The sequence below is a fragment of the Pongo pygmaeus genome, chromosome 8, assembly GCF_028885625.2.
Source record: "Pongo pygmaeus isolate AG05252 chromosome 8, NHGRI_mPonPyg2-v2.0_pri, whole genome shotgun sequence".
NCBI classification, from domain to species: Eukaryota; Metazoa; Chordata; class Mammalia; order Primates; family Hominidae; genus Pongo; species Pongo pygmaeus.
Window position 1 is genome coordinate 23,409,853 of NC_072381.2, and position 15,847 is coordinate 23,425,699.

Sequence of the window (15,847 nt, forward strand, 5' to 3'; positions counted from 1 at the left end):
ATTACAAAACAGTCAAAAAGTTTTAAAAATTAGAAAGTTTATAAAGTAAAAAAATTACAGTAAGCTAAGGCTAATTTGTTATTGAAAAAATATATTTTTTTGTAAATCTAGTGTAGCCTGAGTGTCTAGTGTTTACAAAATCTACAGTAGTGTATGGTAATGTCCTAGGCCTTCACGTTCGCTCACCACTGGCTCACCCAGAGCAACTTCCACTCCTGCATGCTCCATTCATGGTAAGTGCCTTATACAGGTGGACCATTCTTTATCTTTTATACTGCATTTTCACTGTATCTTTTCTATGTTTAGGTATATTTAGATGCATAAACACTTACCATTGTGTTATAATTGCTTACAGTATTCAGTTATAGTCTCATGCTGTGCAGGTTTGTAGCCTAGGAGCAATAGGCTATACCATATAGCCTAGGTGTGTGGTAGGCTATGCCATCTAGGTTTGTAAGCACACTCTAAGATGCTCACACAATGATGAAATCGCCTAATGACACATTTCTCAGAATCTATCCCTGTCACCAAGTGACACATGACTGTCATTTATATATATAATATGAGGATATTATGAATAACTTTATATCAATAATTTAGACAATTCAATGAAATGAGAAAATTCCCAAACATAAAAGACAACACAAATTATCAAACTGATTAGAAGAAATTGAAAATTGGAATAGCCCAATTTTTATGACAAATTGAATGTTATTGAAAACTTTCCCCAAGGGAATGATAAGCATTCAATTCAGAATATGTGCTAATTGGGAGGAGAGGTGACAGGTGCTGGATGGGCAACAGGGACCGTGAAGCCACTGCTAATTCCTTCTTTCTTTACCTGTGTGGTGAGGACACAGGTGTTCACTCTGTTGAAGTAAGGAGCAGTGTAAAGTTTCTGTTTACAGAGGGTTCCAAGGTGAGGGGACTACATGAGCAGAGTGGGCCTTCACCTTGCATGGCCAATCTAGATTTCTGATGTTTGCAGTCTCTCTGGGATGGCAATCTAGTGCTCTGAGTGAGGGCAGGAGAAGGGATGTGTGCATGGACCTCTTCCATATATGCAAGCCAGAGTGGCACAGGAACCACATGTAACATTTCTTACGTGCTTGATAAACATGGTGGGCAAAAGTGAGTCCATCGGGCCCAGAGCCCATCAGGCAGAACAGAGGGTGGCTCAGGTCGATGCATGTGGATTGCCGCCTGGGGTGGAGGTGGAAACAGCGGCATCACCGTGGCATCAGCCTGGTAGGGATATGTTCCGAAGCTGATATGCCACACCTGCATACTGTTTGTGCGACAATGATGACATCGGCAGTCGCATCAGGCTTGGCACACCAAGAGGAAGGACTAGCCCTGCCCTTGTCCGCACTGCTCACATTCAATCTTCCTGGAAATAAGAACTCGGTAGAGATGGAAAAGGAGCTTGGAAATGAAGCCCTGAATTGGAATGGGACCCAGCGTAAATCATGAATTGACTGAGAAATCATTGGGTTGGACTCTGATCTTGACTGGCTAAGGTGAGGTTTTTCCTCTACTAAACAAAAATGAGTGCATCTAATCTAGGATCAGTTACAGTAAAATGAAATTACCATGTTAGCCCATGTAAGTCTGTGACTACACAATTAATCTCCACACCACACCACGATGAAGTACTCTGTACAAATGCACTTGCTATGGTGCTGTATATGCCACATTGAATTAATACCTGGAGCTTCAGCCTAAGTAGAGAGACATAATCTACAATGTCCCAATTAGTTGGTTAAATGAGAAAACATAGAAAGTGTGTAGTAATAAATATTTCTGCTTTCCTAAATATTTAGATATCAACATAAAGTCTGAAGAGACCAGAATGATTAATATGATTGTCAACATCTTGGTTAATAGAAAATCAATTAGAAGTAAAACGTTAAACTCCATCTCTACTAAAAATACAAAAAAAAATTAGGTAGGTGTGGTGGTCGGCGCCTGTAATCCCAGCTACTAAGGAGGCTGTGGCTGGAGAATCGCTTGAACCCAGAAGATGGAGGTTGCAGTGAGCCAAGATTGCGCCACTGCACTCCAGCCTGAGCAACAAGAGCAAAAACTCCCTCTTAAAAAAAAAAAAAAAAAGTAAAACTGATATGTTCTTGTAAATCATCACTGAAAAATAGGGGAAATCCCGTAGGGTCAGAGACAAGGTAAATCTTAAGGATGAAAGTGAACCCTACAGAAATAAATAAGGGAAAGTCATTTTATTCAGCTCTAGAGATAATCCAAAACCTATGTGCAGGGAAATGAAATCAAGTGCATATTTTAATTTTCTTTTGTCTCACATCTATCTACATTCTGTTCTTAAATAACTATGTGAGACAGGGCAGGTGTTAATATGCACATTTTACACAGCACAAAGTGCTTATCAGCGCATACATGAAACATGGGTAGGAGATCATTTCAGCACCAAACAGAACAAGGCAGAACATTTTACTACAAGGTGTTTTTGCCCTCAATCCTGTGTTTTTTCTGTCTTGGCGTGGATTCTTTGTGTCACCGCACTTAGGATGAATTATTTCCATATAATATACATAGCCAGGTATAGAAGTTTATACAGACAAGATCCATAGTGTATGCTTAAGAAATACAGTGCACATGTAGGGCATTGCCATCCCAGGAGCTTACGTGTAAGTTACAAGTTTGACCTCCGATGGCCTCCGTCAGACCAACATTAAACCCATCGTGCCTGGATGATGCTTGACTGTGAAAGAATATTGCAAAAGAACTTCCCATACATGTTCCCCCAGGGAATCTGGGGGAAATTATGGCAGAACACAACTAAACAGAAGACAGATTTTTAATGTTAACATGTCAGGGTAAGGGAAAAAATAAGCATTTTTCCAATTTGCATTGTTTTTGCCCTTTTCAGAATTTTACAGTTTCTCCATTTTGAAAAAGGCAAAGAGAATACTGGGAAGAGAAACAAAATGCTTATGTGAGTGAAAAATAGATCTGAGAGGTTGAGGAACTGGAGCTGTTGTGTCTGGTAGAGGATCTGATATATAAAGCAACTTTATAAAGACAATACAAACTACTTATATATCATTGTGTGCAAATGAGCAGGAAAAGGTTTTAATAGCCCTATGAAAGAAGATGACTAAATAGGTCTGATTAAACCAGGTATTAAGAGAGTGAGTCTGTCCTGCTGATCTTTTATGACAGAAACGCAGATAGGGAACGAAAACATCTCAAATATTTTTACTTCTCAGTGATTTTGATTACTCTTCTATTTTAGACCAATTATTTTGCCTTTCTTGTAGAAGTATATGAGGTGATTTAACATTAATATGTAAAAAAATTGCAACATTCCTAACTTCCTTAAAGGATGATTAGTCATGTTTTTAGAAATAGAATTTGTATATATCACACCATACCTGTTCCTGAGAATAAAGAATCTCTTTTCCCAGCTTTTATTTAGTCGATCAGCTTCCTTCCTAAACCTATAAAAAATTTACAGATGGTTAAATATTGTATTAGTTACAAATGAACATTATGTCTCATTACCAGTGCCTTTTAGTCTATTACCAGTACCTTTCCATCTTCTTTTTCTCATTCTCTAAATTTGCCTTTAATGCTTCTATTTGAGACTCCAAATCATGTTTGTCTTCAACCTTTCAATAGAAAATATAACACAAAGTTAATTACACAAACAATATATCTTGTTTCTCCATAAATCTGAAAAGACTATTTCTATAAATAGTATGCATATTCTAACTAGTATCAAAAATAATTTGAGGCAGGGCACGGTGGCTCACGCCTGTAATCCCAACATTTTGGGAAGCCAAGGTGGGAGGATGGCTTGAGCCTAGGAGTTTGAGACCAGTCTGGGCAATATAGTGGGACCTTGTCTCTACAAAAAATTAAAAATTAGCAAGGCATGGTGGTGTGCACCTGTAGTCCCAGCTACTTGGGAGGCTCAGAAGGGAGAATTACATAAGCCTAGGAGGTCGAAGCTGCAGCGAGCTGTGATCATGTCACCGCACTCCAGCCTGGATGGCAGAACGAGACCCTGTCTCAAAAAAAATTTTTTTTCGAGAGAACAATGAGTTATATTTATTTGTAAATTACCATACATAGGAATGGTTTAAGATCCCATGCCTCTATTTCCCATAAATGGTGAACTTAGAAGCAGTTAGCTCTAAACCATATTACAAAGCAACCAAAATTGATCTTCATCAGCCCCACAAGCTGCCCCTTTTTGTAAATTGTAAATCGTGTTTTGTAAATTGTAAATTGTGTTTTCGTTCACTTACTGTGGCCTCTCCCTCTCTTCGTCATAGGCAGCAGCTTCCCCCAGTTACTCATTTCCTCCTTCTATCAAAACAGTTCTCAAGAAAGGATCTTACCAACCCAATCACAGTAGAGCTTTATGCCATTTATCAGTAATGTTTATATCTTGCAAGAGGACAAAGTTTCAGCAAAATGAGTGAATCTCTAATAGCTGAATTGTAGGCATATCATGAATGAGAGAGACTTCCGTGGATGTGGCAGAGATGTGCTACAGAATAATACTAAAGAGGCAATCAGGTCTTCTGTCTCTTCATAAGACTAATTCTCAGTGTAGCTTCCAGAGTCATTGCTACTTTCTAAGCATAGCCAGGATCAATATAAACAATAACTAGGTTTGTAATAATGGTCACATTAGTCATTATTATATCTTAGATCCTGATATTTTCATCTTTTTTTTCTTCTTCATGTGTCCCAATAGGTGCCACATAGCTTATCTGGCAAGAAAATAAACCAAGGTAAATATAAATTTTCAAATTAATGCATAACAATGTGGCTTTTCTGCAGCTTTGAGAAAGAGAACTGAGACTTACAATATGCTAACCATAGTCCCCTGGCCATCTTCACTGTCTTATATAATTTAGATAATTCAGTGTTTATACATATAACTTGCAATTGGACAATGGCAGCCCATTGAGAACAATTTTCCTATTAATAATACCAGTTTTTAAAAAATGCATTTTATTATAGTCTCGCTTCCATTGTATCTGTTTTGCTTTCAAAAAAATCCTATTAGAAAGGTGCTAGATCTCTTGGATCTGTTCTCCATATTTTAACATTTCATTATTTCTGTCTGCCATTTTGCACTATGTTCTAGGAAATTTTCTTCACTTTACCTTCCAGATTATTAAGTCTTAAGCTGTCAGTTTTATCATTCAGCCTGCCTATTGCCTTTTTTTCAAAGTTTTATTTGTTCATTTTAAAAAATTGTTCTTTGGTTCAGACTGTTCCTTTTTCATAGCTGCCTGTCCTTGTTAATGGAAAAAAGTTTCTCTTGAATGTCTCCCAAAATATTTTTTACTGAAATAATATATTTTAAATTTTTGTCTGTTCCCTGAATTAACTGTTTCAGGCAGGGCCAAGTGCTTTTCTTGTTCTCTTTGTTCACTCTGTAAATATTTGCTGAATGCTTATGATATGCCAACAATTGTTTAAGCACTGGAGATACAATAGAAAACAAAATTGAGCTAAAGTAGAGAAGGCAGATTTGAGAGAAATTACAAAAGAGGTAAAATTTAGGTGACTTTTTGAGTGAGGACAGAGCTGCCTGAAATTTCTCATTTGGGCAAGTAGATGGAGAATGATTCTATTCACTAAGAACAAACAATAAGAATAGGAACAATTTTGTGTGCTAGCCTTTTTTTGTTTTGTTTTGTTTTTGTTTGTTTTTGATGAATTCAGATTTACCAAAACACTTTGAGTCTCAGGTACCCATGTCCTGTTTAAATGAAAACATGTAATAGGCAACTGATATGGTTTGGCTCTGTGTCCCCACCCAAATCTCATCTTGTAGCTCCCATAATTCCCACGTGTTGTGGGAAAGACCTGGTGGGAGATGACTGAATCATGGTGGCGGGTCTTTCCCATGCTGTTCTCAAGATAGCAAATGGGTCTCACAAGATCTGATGGTTTTAAAAATGGGAGTTTCTCTGCACAAGCTCTCTCTTTGCTTGCTGCCATCCATGTAAGATGTGACTTGCTCCTCCTTGCCTTCTGCCGTGATTGTGAGGCCTCCCCAGCCATGTGGAACTGAAAGTCCATTAAACCCCTTCTTCCCAGTCTCAGGTATGTCTTTATCAGCGATGTGAAAACAGACTAATACAGCAACTGAGACAGGGCCTGGAATTTGAGAGAGGGGTTGATCCTAGAGATATAATTTGGGATTCATCAGTACATGGGTTGAAGCTAAAGATTTGGATAAGGCCATTCATCAAAAAAGTGGGGGTCACCAAAGTGACATGAGACAGACACTTTTTGGAATCCCTCCACCTATTTGTTCTCAAAGGGCACGATCCATGTGAACCACCTCTTTGCCCAGGGTACAAGGGGTAGAGAGTGAGTTCACTGCCATTTGATTAACAGTAGTCCAAGGAAATCACCAGGGGAAGATCCCCAGGCCCAGGGTCAGGGAGAACATTTGCCATTATGCTAAAAAAAATTAACCCAAATTAAAAAAATTAATCCCCAGAAAATTAGGAAAACAAATCAGTAGAACAAAATAAGTTTCCATGTAGAAAGACATTAATATACTTATTTCACTATATCAAAAGTTACATCGGTGATTGAATGCTTATTTTAAAAAAAACTGTGTTTAAATTTATGTACAGTAAAAATTAGTTTCAATTTTTAAGGCTCCCTTTTCCCAGCTCTCATATAATGATCAACTATGATGTAATAACTAGAGATAAGTCTGTTCTAAAGTCTATCTTCTGTAAAGCAAATAATTATTCAATCTCTCCAAAAGACAACACTATTATGATGATGAAGATAACATCTCTTTTCATTAAAAAAAGAGAAAAAAAAGCATCACATGTAGACTAGAGTGTTTGCTCTCCAGTTCGAGTTGAACTTTCAACTTTGCTGCAACATGGTCTATTGAATCCTGGCTCTGTCCACATTAAACTGTCATTTTGTTTTGCCAGCTGCTGACATTCCACTTTCTCTGGAATACACACACTGGTCTTTATGTGGTCACTTCATTGACAGGTGCAAACAGTGGACTGATAATAGATTGAGGTTAAAATGAGTGTTAATATTAAAATAAAGAATTAACTTCCTAAGCAGGAAAACATAAACACAAATTAAATAATTGTAAAGATAATCACATACTGTAATTTAACAAAATGTGTGTTTTTTTGAGACAGAGTTTCGCTCTTGTTGCCCAGGCTGGAGTGCAATGGCACAATCTCAGCTCACTGCAACCTCCACCTCCCAGGTTCAAGCGATTCTCCTGCCTCAGCCTCCCGAGAAGCTGGGATTACAGGTGCCTGCCACCACCCCTGGCTAATTTTTTTGTATTTTTAGTGTTGGCCATGCTGGTCTTGAACTCCTGACCTCAGGTGATCCACCCACCTTGGCCTCCTAAAGTGCTGGGATTACAGGCATGAGCCACCACTACCGGCTGTGATTTAAAATAATTTATTGGGGGAGGAGCCAAGATGGCCGAATAGGAACAGCTCCGGTCTACAGCTCCCAGCGCGAGCGACGCAGAAGACGGGTGATTTCTGCATTTCCATCTGAGGTACCGGGTTCATCTCACTAGGGAGTGCCAGACAGTGGGCGCAGGTCAGTGGGTGAGCGCACTGTGCGCCAGCCGAAGCAGGGGCGAGGCATTGCCTCACTCGGGAAGCGCAAGGGGTCAGGGAGTTCCCCTTCCAGGGGTGACAGACGGCACCTGGAAAATCGGGCCACTCCCACCCGAATACTGTGCTTTTCCGACGGGCTTAGGAACCGGTGCCCCAGGAGACTATAGCCCGCACCTGGCTCAGAGGGTCCTACGCCCACGGAGTCTCGCTGATTGCTAGCACAGCAGTCTGAGATCAAACAGCAAGTCGGCAGCCAGGCTGGGGGAGGGGCGCCCGCCATTGCCCAGGCTCGCTTACGTAAACAAAGCAGCCTGGAAGCTTGAACTGGGTGGGGCCCACCACAGCTCAAGGAGGCCTGCCTGCCTCTGTAGGCTCCACCTCTGGGGGCAGGGCACGGACAAACAAAAAGACAGCAGTAACCTCTGCAGACTTAAATGTCCCTGTCTGACAGCTGTGAGGAGAGCAGTGGTTCTCCCAGCACGCAGCTGGAGATCTGAGAACAGGCAGACTGCCTCCTCAAGTAGGTCCCTGACTCCTGACCCCCGAGCAGCCTAACTGGGAGGCACCCCCCAGCAGGGGCAGACTGACACCTCACAGGGCCGGCCAGGTACTCCAACAGACCTGCAGCTGAGGGTTCTGTCTGTTAGAAGGAAAACTAACAGAAAGGACATCCACACCAAAAACCCATCTGTACATCACCATCATCAAAGACCAAAAGTAGATAAAACCACAAAGATGGGGAAAAAACAGAGCAGAAAAACTGGAAACTCTAAAAACCAGAGTACCTCTCCTCCTCCAAAGGAACGCAGTTCCTCACCAGCAACAGAACAAAGCTGGACGGAGAATGACTTTGACGAGCTGAGAGAAGAAGGCTTCAGACGATCAAATTACTCCGAGCTACGGGAGGATATTCAAACCAAAGGCAAAGAAGTTGAAAACTTTGAAAAAAATTTAGAAGAATGTATAACTAGAATAACCAATACAGAGAAGTGCTTAAAGGAGCTGATGGAGCTGAAAACCAAGGCTCGAGAACTACGTGAAGAATGCAGAAGCCTCAGGAGCCGATGCGATCAAATGGAAGAAAGGGTATCAGCCCTGGAAGATGAAATGAATGAAATGAAGCGAGAAGGGAAGTTTAGAGAAAAAAGAATAAAAAGAAACGAGCAAAGCCTCCAAGAAATGTGGGACTATGTGAAAAGACCAAATCTACGTCTGATTGGTGTACCTGAAAGTGACGGGGAGAATGGAAACAAGTTGGAAAACACTCTGCAGGATATTATCCAGGAGAACTTCCCCAATCTAGCAAGGCAGGCCAACATTCAGATTCAGGAAATACAGAGAACGCCACAAAGATACTCCTCGAGAAGAGCAACTCCAAGACACATAATTGTCAGATTCACCAAAGTTGAAATGAAGGAAAAAATGTTAAGGGCAGCCAGAGAGAAAGGTCGGGTTACCATCAAAGGGAAGCCCATCAGACTAACAGCAGATCTCTCGGCAGAAACCCTACAAGCCAGAAGAGAGTGGGGGCCAATATTCAACATTCTTAAAGAAAAGAATTTTCAACCCAGAATTTCATATCCTGCCAAACTAAGCTTCATAAGTGAAGGAGAAATAAAATACTTTACAGACAAGCAAATGCTGAGAGATTTTGTCACCACCAGGCCTGCCCTAAAAGAGCTCCTGAAGGAAGCGCTAAACATGGAAAGGCACAACCGGTACCAGCCACTGCAAAATCATACCGAAATGTAAAGACCATCGAGACTAGGAAGAGACTGCATCAACTAATGAGAAAAATATCCAGCTAACATCATAATGGCAGGATCAGATTCACACATAACAATATTAACTTTAAATGTAAATGGACTAAATGCTCCAATTAAAAGACACAGACTGGCAAATTGGATAAAGACTCAAGACCCATCAGTGTGCTGTATTCAGGAAACCCATCTCACGTGCAGAGACACACATAGGCTCAAAATAAAAGGATGGAGGAAGATCTACCAAGCAAATGGAAAACAAAAAAAGGCAGGGGTTGCAATCCTAGTCTCTGATAAAACAGACTTTAAACCAACAAAGATCAAAAGAGACAAAGAAGGCCATTACATAATGGTAAAGGGATTAATTCAACAAGAAGAGCTAACTATCCTAAATATATATGCACCCAATACAGGAGCACCCAGATTCATAAAGCAAGTCCTGAGTGACCTACAAAGAGACTTAGACTCCCACACATTAATAATGGGAGACTTTAACACACCACTGTCAACATTAGACAGATCAACGAGACAGAAAGTCAACAAGGATACCCAGGAATTGAACTCAGCTCTGCACCAAGCGGACCTAATAGACATCTACAGAACTCTCCACCCCAAATCAACAGAATATACATTTTTTTCAGCACCACACCACACCTATTCCAAAATTGACCATATACTTGGAAGTAAAGCTCTCCTCAATAAATGTAAAAGAACAGAAATTGTAACAAACTGTCTCTCAGATCACAGTGCAATCAAGCTAGAACTCAGGATTAAGAATCTCACTCAAAACCACTCAACTACGTGGAAACTGAACAACCTGCTCCTGAATGACTACTGGGTACATCACGAAATGAAGGCAGAAATAAAGATGTTCTTTGAAACCAACGAGAACCAAGACACAAGATACCAGAATCTCTGGGACGCATTCAAAGCAGTGTGTAGAGGGAAATTTATAGCACTAAATGCCCACAAGAGAAAGCAGGAAAGATCCAAAATTGACACCCTAACATCACAATTAAAAGAACTAGAAAAGGAAGAGCAAACACATTCAAAAGCTAGCAGAAGGCAAGAAATAACTAAAATCAGAGCAGAACTGAAGGAAATAGAGACACAAAAAACCCTTCAAAAAATCAATGAATCCAGGAGCTGGTTTTTTGAAAGGATCAACAAAATTGATAGACCGCTAGCAAGATTAATAAAGAAAAAAAGAGAGAAGAATCAAATAGATGCAATAAAAAATGATAAAGGGGATATCACCACCGATCCCACAGAAATACAAACTACCATCAGAGAATATTACAAACACCTCTATGCAAATAAACTAGAAAATCTAGAGGAAATGGATAAATTCCTCAACACATACACCCTCCCAAGACTAAACCAGGAAGAAGTTGAATCTCTGAATAGACCAATAACAGGAGCTGAAATTGTGGCAATAATCAATAGCTTACCAACCAAAAAAAGTCCAGGACCAGATGGGTTCACAGCCGAATTCTACCAGAGGTACAAGGAGGAGCTGGTACCATTCCTTCTGAAACTATTCCAATCAATAGAAAAAGAGGGAATCCTCCCTCACTCATTTTATGAGGCCAGCATCATCCTGATACCAAAGCCTGGCAGAGACACAACAAAAAAAGAGAATTTTAGACCAATATCCTTGATGAACATTGATGCAAAAATCCTCAATAAGATACTGGCAAACAGAATCCAGCAGCACATCAAAAAGCTTATCCACCATGATCAAGTGGGCTTCATCCCTGGGATGCAAGGCTGGTTCAATATACGCAAATCAATAAATGTAATCCAGCATATAAACAGAACCAAAGACAAAAACCACATGATTATCTCAATAGATGCAGAAAAGGCCTTTGACAAAATTCAACAACCCTTCATGCTAAAAACTCTCAATAAATTAGGAATTGATGGGACGTATCTCAAAATAATAAGAGCTATTTATGACAAACCCACAGCCAATATCATACTGAATGGGCAAAAACTGGAAGCATTCCCTTTGAAAACTGGCACAAGACAGGGATGCCCTCTCTCGCCACTTCTATTCAACATAGTGTTGGAAGTTCTGGCCAGGGCAATTAGGCAGGAGAAGGAAATCAAGGGTATTCAATTAGGAAAAGAGGAAGTCAAATTGTCCTTGTTTGCAGATGACATGATAGTATATCTAGAAAACCCCATTGTCTCAGCCCAAAATCTCCTTAAGCTGATAAGCAACTTCAGCAAAGTCTCAGGATACAAAATCAATGTGCAAAAATCACAAGCATTCTTATACATCAATAACAGACAAACAGAGAGCCAAATCATGAGTGAACTCCCATTCACAATTGCTTCAAAGAGAATAAAATACCTAGGAATCCAACTTACAAGGGATGTGAAAGACCTCTTCAAGGAGAACTACAAACCACTGCTCAAGGAAATAAAAGAGGATACAAACAAATGGAAGAACATTCCATGCTCATGGGTAGGAAGAATCAATATCATGAAAATGGCCATCCTTCCCAAGGTAATTTACAGATTCAATGCCATCCCCATCAAGCTACCAATGACTTTCTTCACAGAATTGGAAAAAACTACTTTAAAGTTCATATGGAACCAAAAAAGAGCCCGCATCGCCAAGTCAATCCTAAGCCAAAAGAACAAAGCTGGAGGCATCACACTACCTGACTTCAAACTATACTACAAGGCTACAGTAACCAAAACAGCATGGTACTGGTACCAAAACAGAGATATAGATCAATGGAACAGAACAGAGCCGTCAGAAATAATGCCACATATCTACAACTATCTGATCTTTGACAAACCTGACAAAAACAAGAAATGGGGAAAGGATTCCCTATTTAATAAATGGTGCTGGGAAAACTGGCTAGCCATATGTAGAAAGCTGAAACTTGATCCCTTCCTTACACCTTATACAAAAATCAATTCAAGATGGATTAAAGACTTAAATGTTAGACCTAAAACCATAAAAACCCTAGAAGAAAACCTAGGCATTACCATTCAGGACATAGGCATGGGCAAGGACTTCATGTCTAAAACACCAAAAGCAATGGCAACAAAAGCCAAAATTGACAAATGGGATCTAATTAAACTAAAGAGCTTCTGCACAGCAAAGGAAACTACCATCAGAGTGAACAGGCAACCTACAAAATGGGAGAACATTTTCGCAACCTACTCATCTGACAAAGGGCTAATATCCAGAATCTACAATGAACTCCAACAAATTTACAAGAAAAAAACAAACAACCCCATCAAAAAGTGGGCGAAGGACATGAACAGACACTTCTCAAAAGAAGACATTTATGCAGCCAAAAAACACATGAAAAAATGCTCACCATCACTGGCCACCAGAGAAATGCAAATCAAAACCACAATGAGATACCATCTCACACCAGTTAGAATGGCAATCATTAAAAAGTCAGGAAACAACAGGTGCTGGAGAGGATGTGGAGAAATAGGAACACTTTTACACTGTTGGTGGGACTGTAAACTAGTTCAACCCTTGTGGAAGTCAGTGTGGCGATTCCTCAGGGATCTAGAACTAGAAATTCCATTCGACCCAGCCATCCCATTACTGGGTATATACCCAAAGGACTATAAATCATGCTGCTATAAAGACACATGCACACGTATGTTTATTGCCGCATTATTCACAATAGCAAAGACTTGGAACCAACCCAAATGTCCAACAATGATAGACTGGATTAAGAAAATGTGGCACATATACACCATGGAATACTATGCAGCCATAAAAAATGATGAGTTCACGTCCTTTGTAGGGACATGGATGAAATTGGAAATCATCATTCTCAGTAAACTATCGCAAGAACAAAAAACCAAACACCGCATATTCTCACTCATAGGTGGGAATTGAACAATGAGAACACATGGACACAGGAAGGGGAACATCACACTTCGGGGACTGTTGTGGGGTGGGGGGAGGGGGGAGGGATAGCATTGGGAGATATACCTAATGCTAGATGACAAGTTGGTGGGTGCAGCGCACCAGCATGGCACATGTATACATATGTAACTTACCTGCACATTGCGCACATGTACCATAAAACCTAAAGTATAATAATGATGATAATAATAATAATAATAATAAAAGAAAAAAAAAAAAAAAAAGAAAAAAAAAAATAAAATAAAATAAAATAATTTATTATAAATATTTCTCATTCTCTTTTGAATTTGTATATACATTTATGATTAAAAATTCACAAAATTAAGAAATAAAGGTTTATTTATAACAGAAGTTATGATTCTTAAATTTGCTTCCCATTTTTAAGCACTTACATCATATTTTTAAAAATTTAACAAATATACTATTCTAAATTAGAATAGTAGCCAGGGTTTGTAATAACAGAAGAAGCAAATTATGTTTATTAACTGCTGTAAGATTAACTACATTCCTTATCATACCCTCACATCTCTGTTTTCTTTTTCTTATCAAGAGTCAGTACATTTAATTTCCACAAACATCTCTCTTATGAAACTTTAGTCATTTTCTCTGGGCTTAATGAAAGGTATTTTGCCTTTTACCTCTATACCTTTTAAATCGTCGAATATATTTATATTACCATTAAAGTAGTCTTTCTGACTCATCATGATGAAGAATGATTTTTCCTCTTTAAAACCTCAATCGCTTTGACTTTCATATTAACATTTTTTAACCTGCCATGCAAATAACTACTTTCGAACACCAGTAACGTGCCAGTGGGTGGGAAGTGGCCAGGGAGAGGACGGGCTAATAGAAACACACGAAACAAGGACCAACCTCATGCACCTACAATTTGGAGAGAAGAGGCTGAGAATTAGGAACACTGAGAATAAAATATGAGGCTGTGTGCTGAAACACTAGTCATGGCGGGGGCCAAATATCAAAACAAAACATTTATCTACATATATCACTTGTGAATTTTCTTCTAACAAAATTGTTAAGGTAGGCAAATCTTTCAAAAATAGGACAAGACTTTCTTCATTTGATGTCCCCAAAGGTGCCACTCCCTGTTTGCCAAGGGGCTCTGAGGCATCTTGGTAGAATGACTGGGCTGTGAAGCCATACAGGATTTAGGCTGATCCAGGCTATATGCAACTCTGCAACTCTCAAGCATGTCTCAAAGGTTCAGAAGGCCACAAAAGTCTGTCTGGGCCTGGCTTCCTCACCTGGCTCTAGACCATCCTAGACCTTGTGTTCATGTGTTCACTGCAGAAAGTCATCCATGCAAAAGCAGAATACACTTCTATTAAATTATTCACTCCAAAAAATTTGTGACCAGGTCACTTCAGTGATAGGAACGTGTCTATTAAATATGATGAAGCCATTGTTTATAACAGAAAAAAAAAAAAAAGAAACTATCTCAGGAAGGCACTGGTAAATTGACACGAATTGGCTATGTAAATTGTGCTACTTCTGTGGGGTGAAATACATATAGCACATATAATTGATTATATAAATTCAACGGTATGGAACGATGTTATCTGCATCCTGTCGAAAATGAAAATCTGCATCAAGACTTGTCTGGAACAGTGGTAATGAGACGTTTTCAGTGATCATCTTTGGGTGGAAGGATTTTCTTAAAAATTTTCTTCTTTTGGCATTTCCTCATTGAGAAAATTTTGTATAATAAGTATGTATCAGTTTTGTGAGTTTTTTTCTTCAAGACAGTTTGCTCCACGGCTCAGGCTGGAGTGCAGTGGCATGATCTTGGCTCACTGCAGCCTCCACCTCCCCAGCTCAAGTGATCCTCCCACCTCCGCCTCCCAAGTAACTGGAACTACAGGTGTGCAGCACCATGCCTGGCTAATTTTTGTATTTTTTGTAGAGAAGAAGTCTTTCTATGTTCCCCAGGCTGGTCTTGAACTCCTGGGCTCAAGCAATCCTCCTGCCTAGGCCTTCCAAAGTGCTGGAATATTACAGGCATGAGCTTCTGTGCCTGGCCCTGTATCCATTTTATTTAAAAAATTCAGACTCCTGGATCCCGCTTAGGAAGCAAAAAATGCCATTCCAACACTAAAAACAAGAAAAATCTAGATAAACTACAAAATCACAACTTTTCTTGAACCCATCAGAGAGCTGGGGTCACACCCAGGTAACCTAAATTCCTAAGAGGAACAAGGCCCTCAGAGGAGAGACGAGAGCCATGAACAGTTCATAGGTCTCGTCTACAGCCAAAGAAGCACCATGCCAGCTTCAACACAAGCTTGTAAGAAGAATAGGCTAAAATATAGAGAACTTCTGAAGATCAAATGTTGGTGAGCAGGGCAATCTGAAGTAGCTGGGGGCACATATTAAAAGTGGAGCTTGCACTCACTCACAAGTTTTTTTTTTTTTTTTCCTGTCCCTTACCAGATACTCATGAGAATAATTGAGGGCAGAGCAATTCTGAAAGGAGTCACTGTTGATGGTGCAGACTTGAGGAGGGGATCAGCAGCTACTACAGGAAAATCACC

The 15,847-nt window shown here is 39.7% G+C and overlaps 1 protein-coding gene across 2 annotated transcripts in view; it reads right to left on the reverse strand.

Moving 5' to 3' along the window:
• The window catches only part of C8H10orf67 (chromosome 8 C10orf67 homolog), a 162,276-nt gene that overhangs the window by 49,361 nt on the left and 97,068 nt on the right, over positions 1-15,847 (reverse strand). For both annotated transcript variants that reach the window (XM_054436314.2, XM_063669644.1), the window contains exons 11-12: positions 3,565-3,644; positions 3,408-3,473 (exon numbers count right to left, since the gene is read on the reverse strand). In XM_054436314.2, the coding sequence (XP_054292289.1) occupies positions 3,408-3,473; positions 3,565-3,644 (146 nt within the window). The remainder of the gene's footprint in view (positions 1-3,407; positions 3,474-3,564; positions 3,645-15,847) is intronic.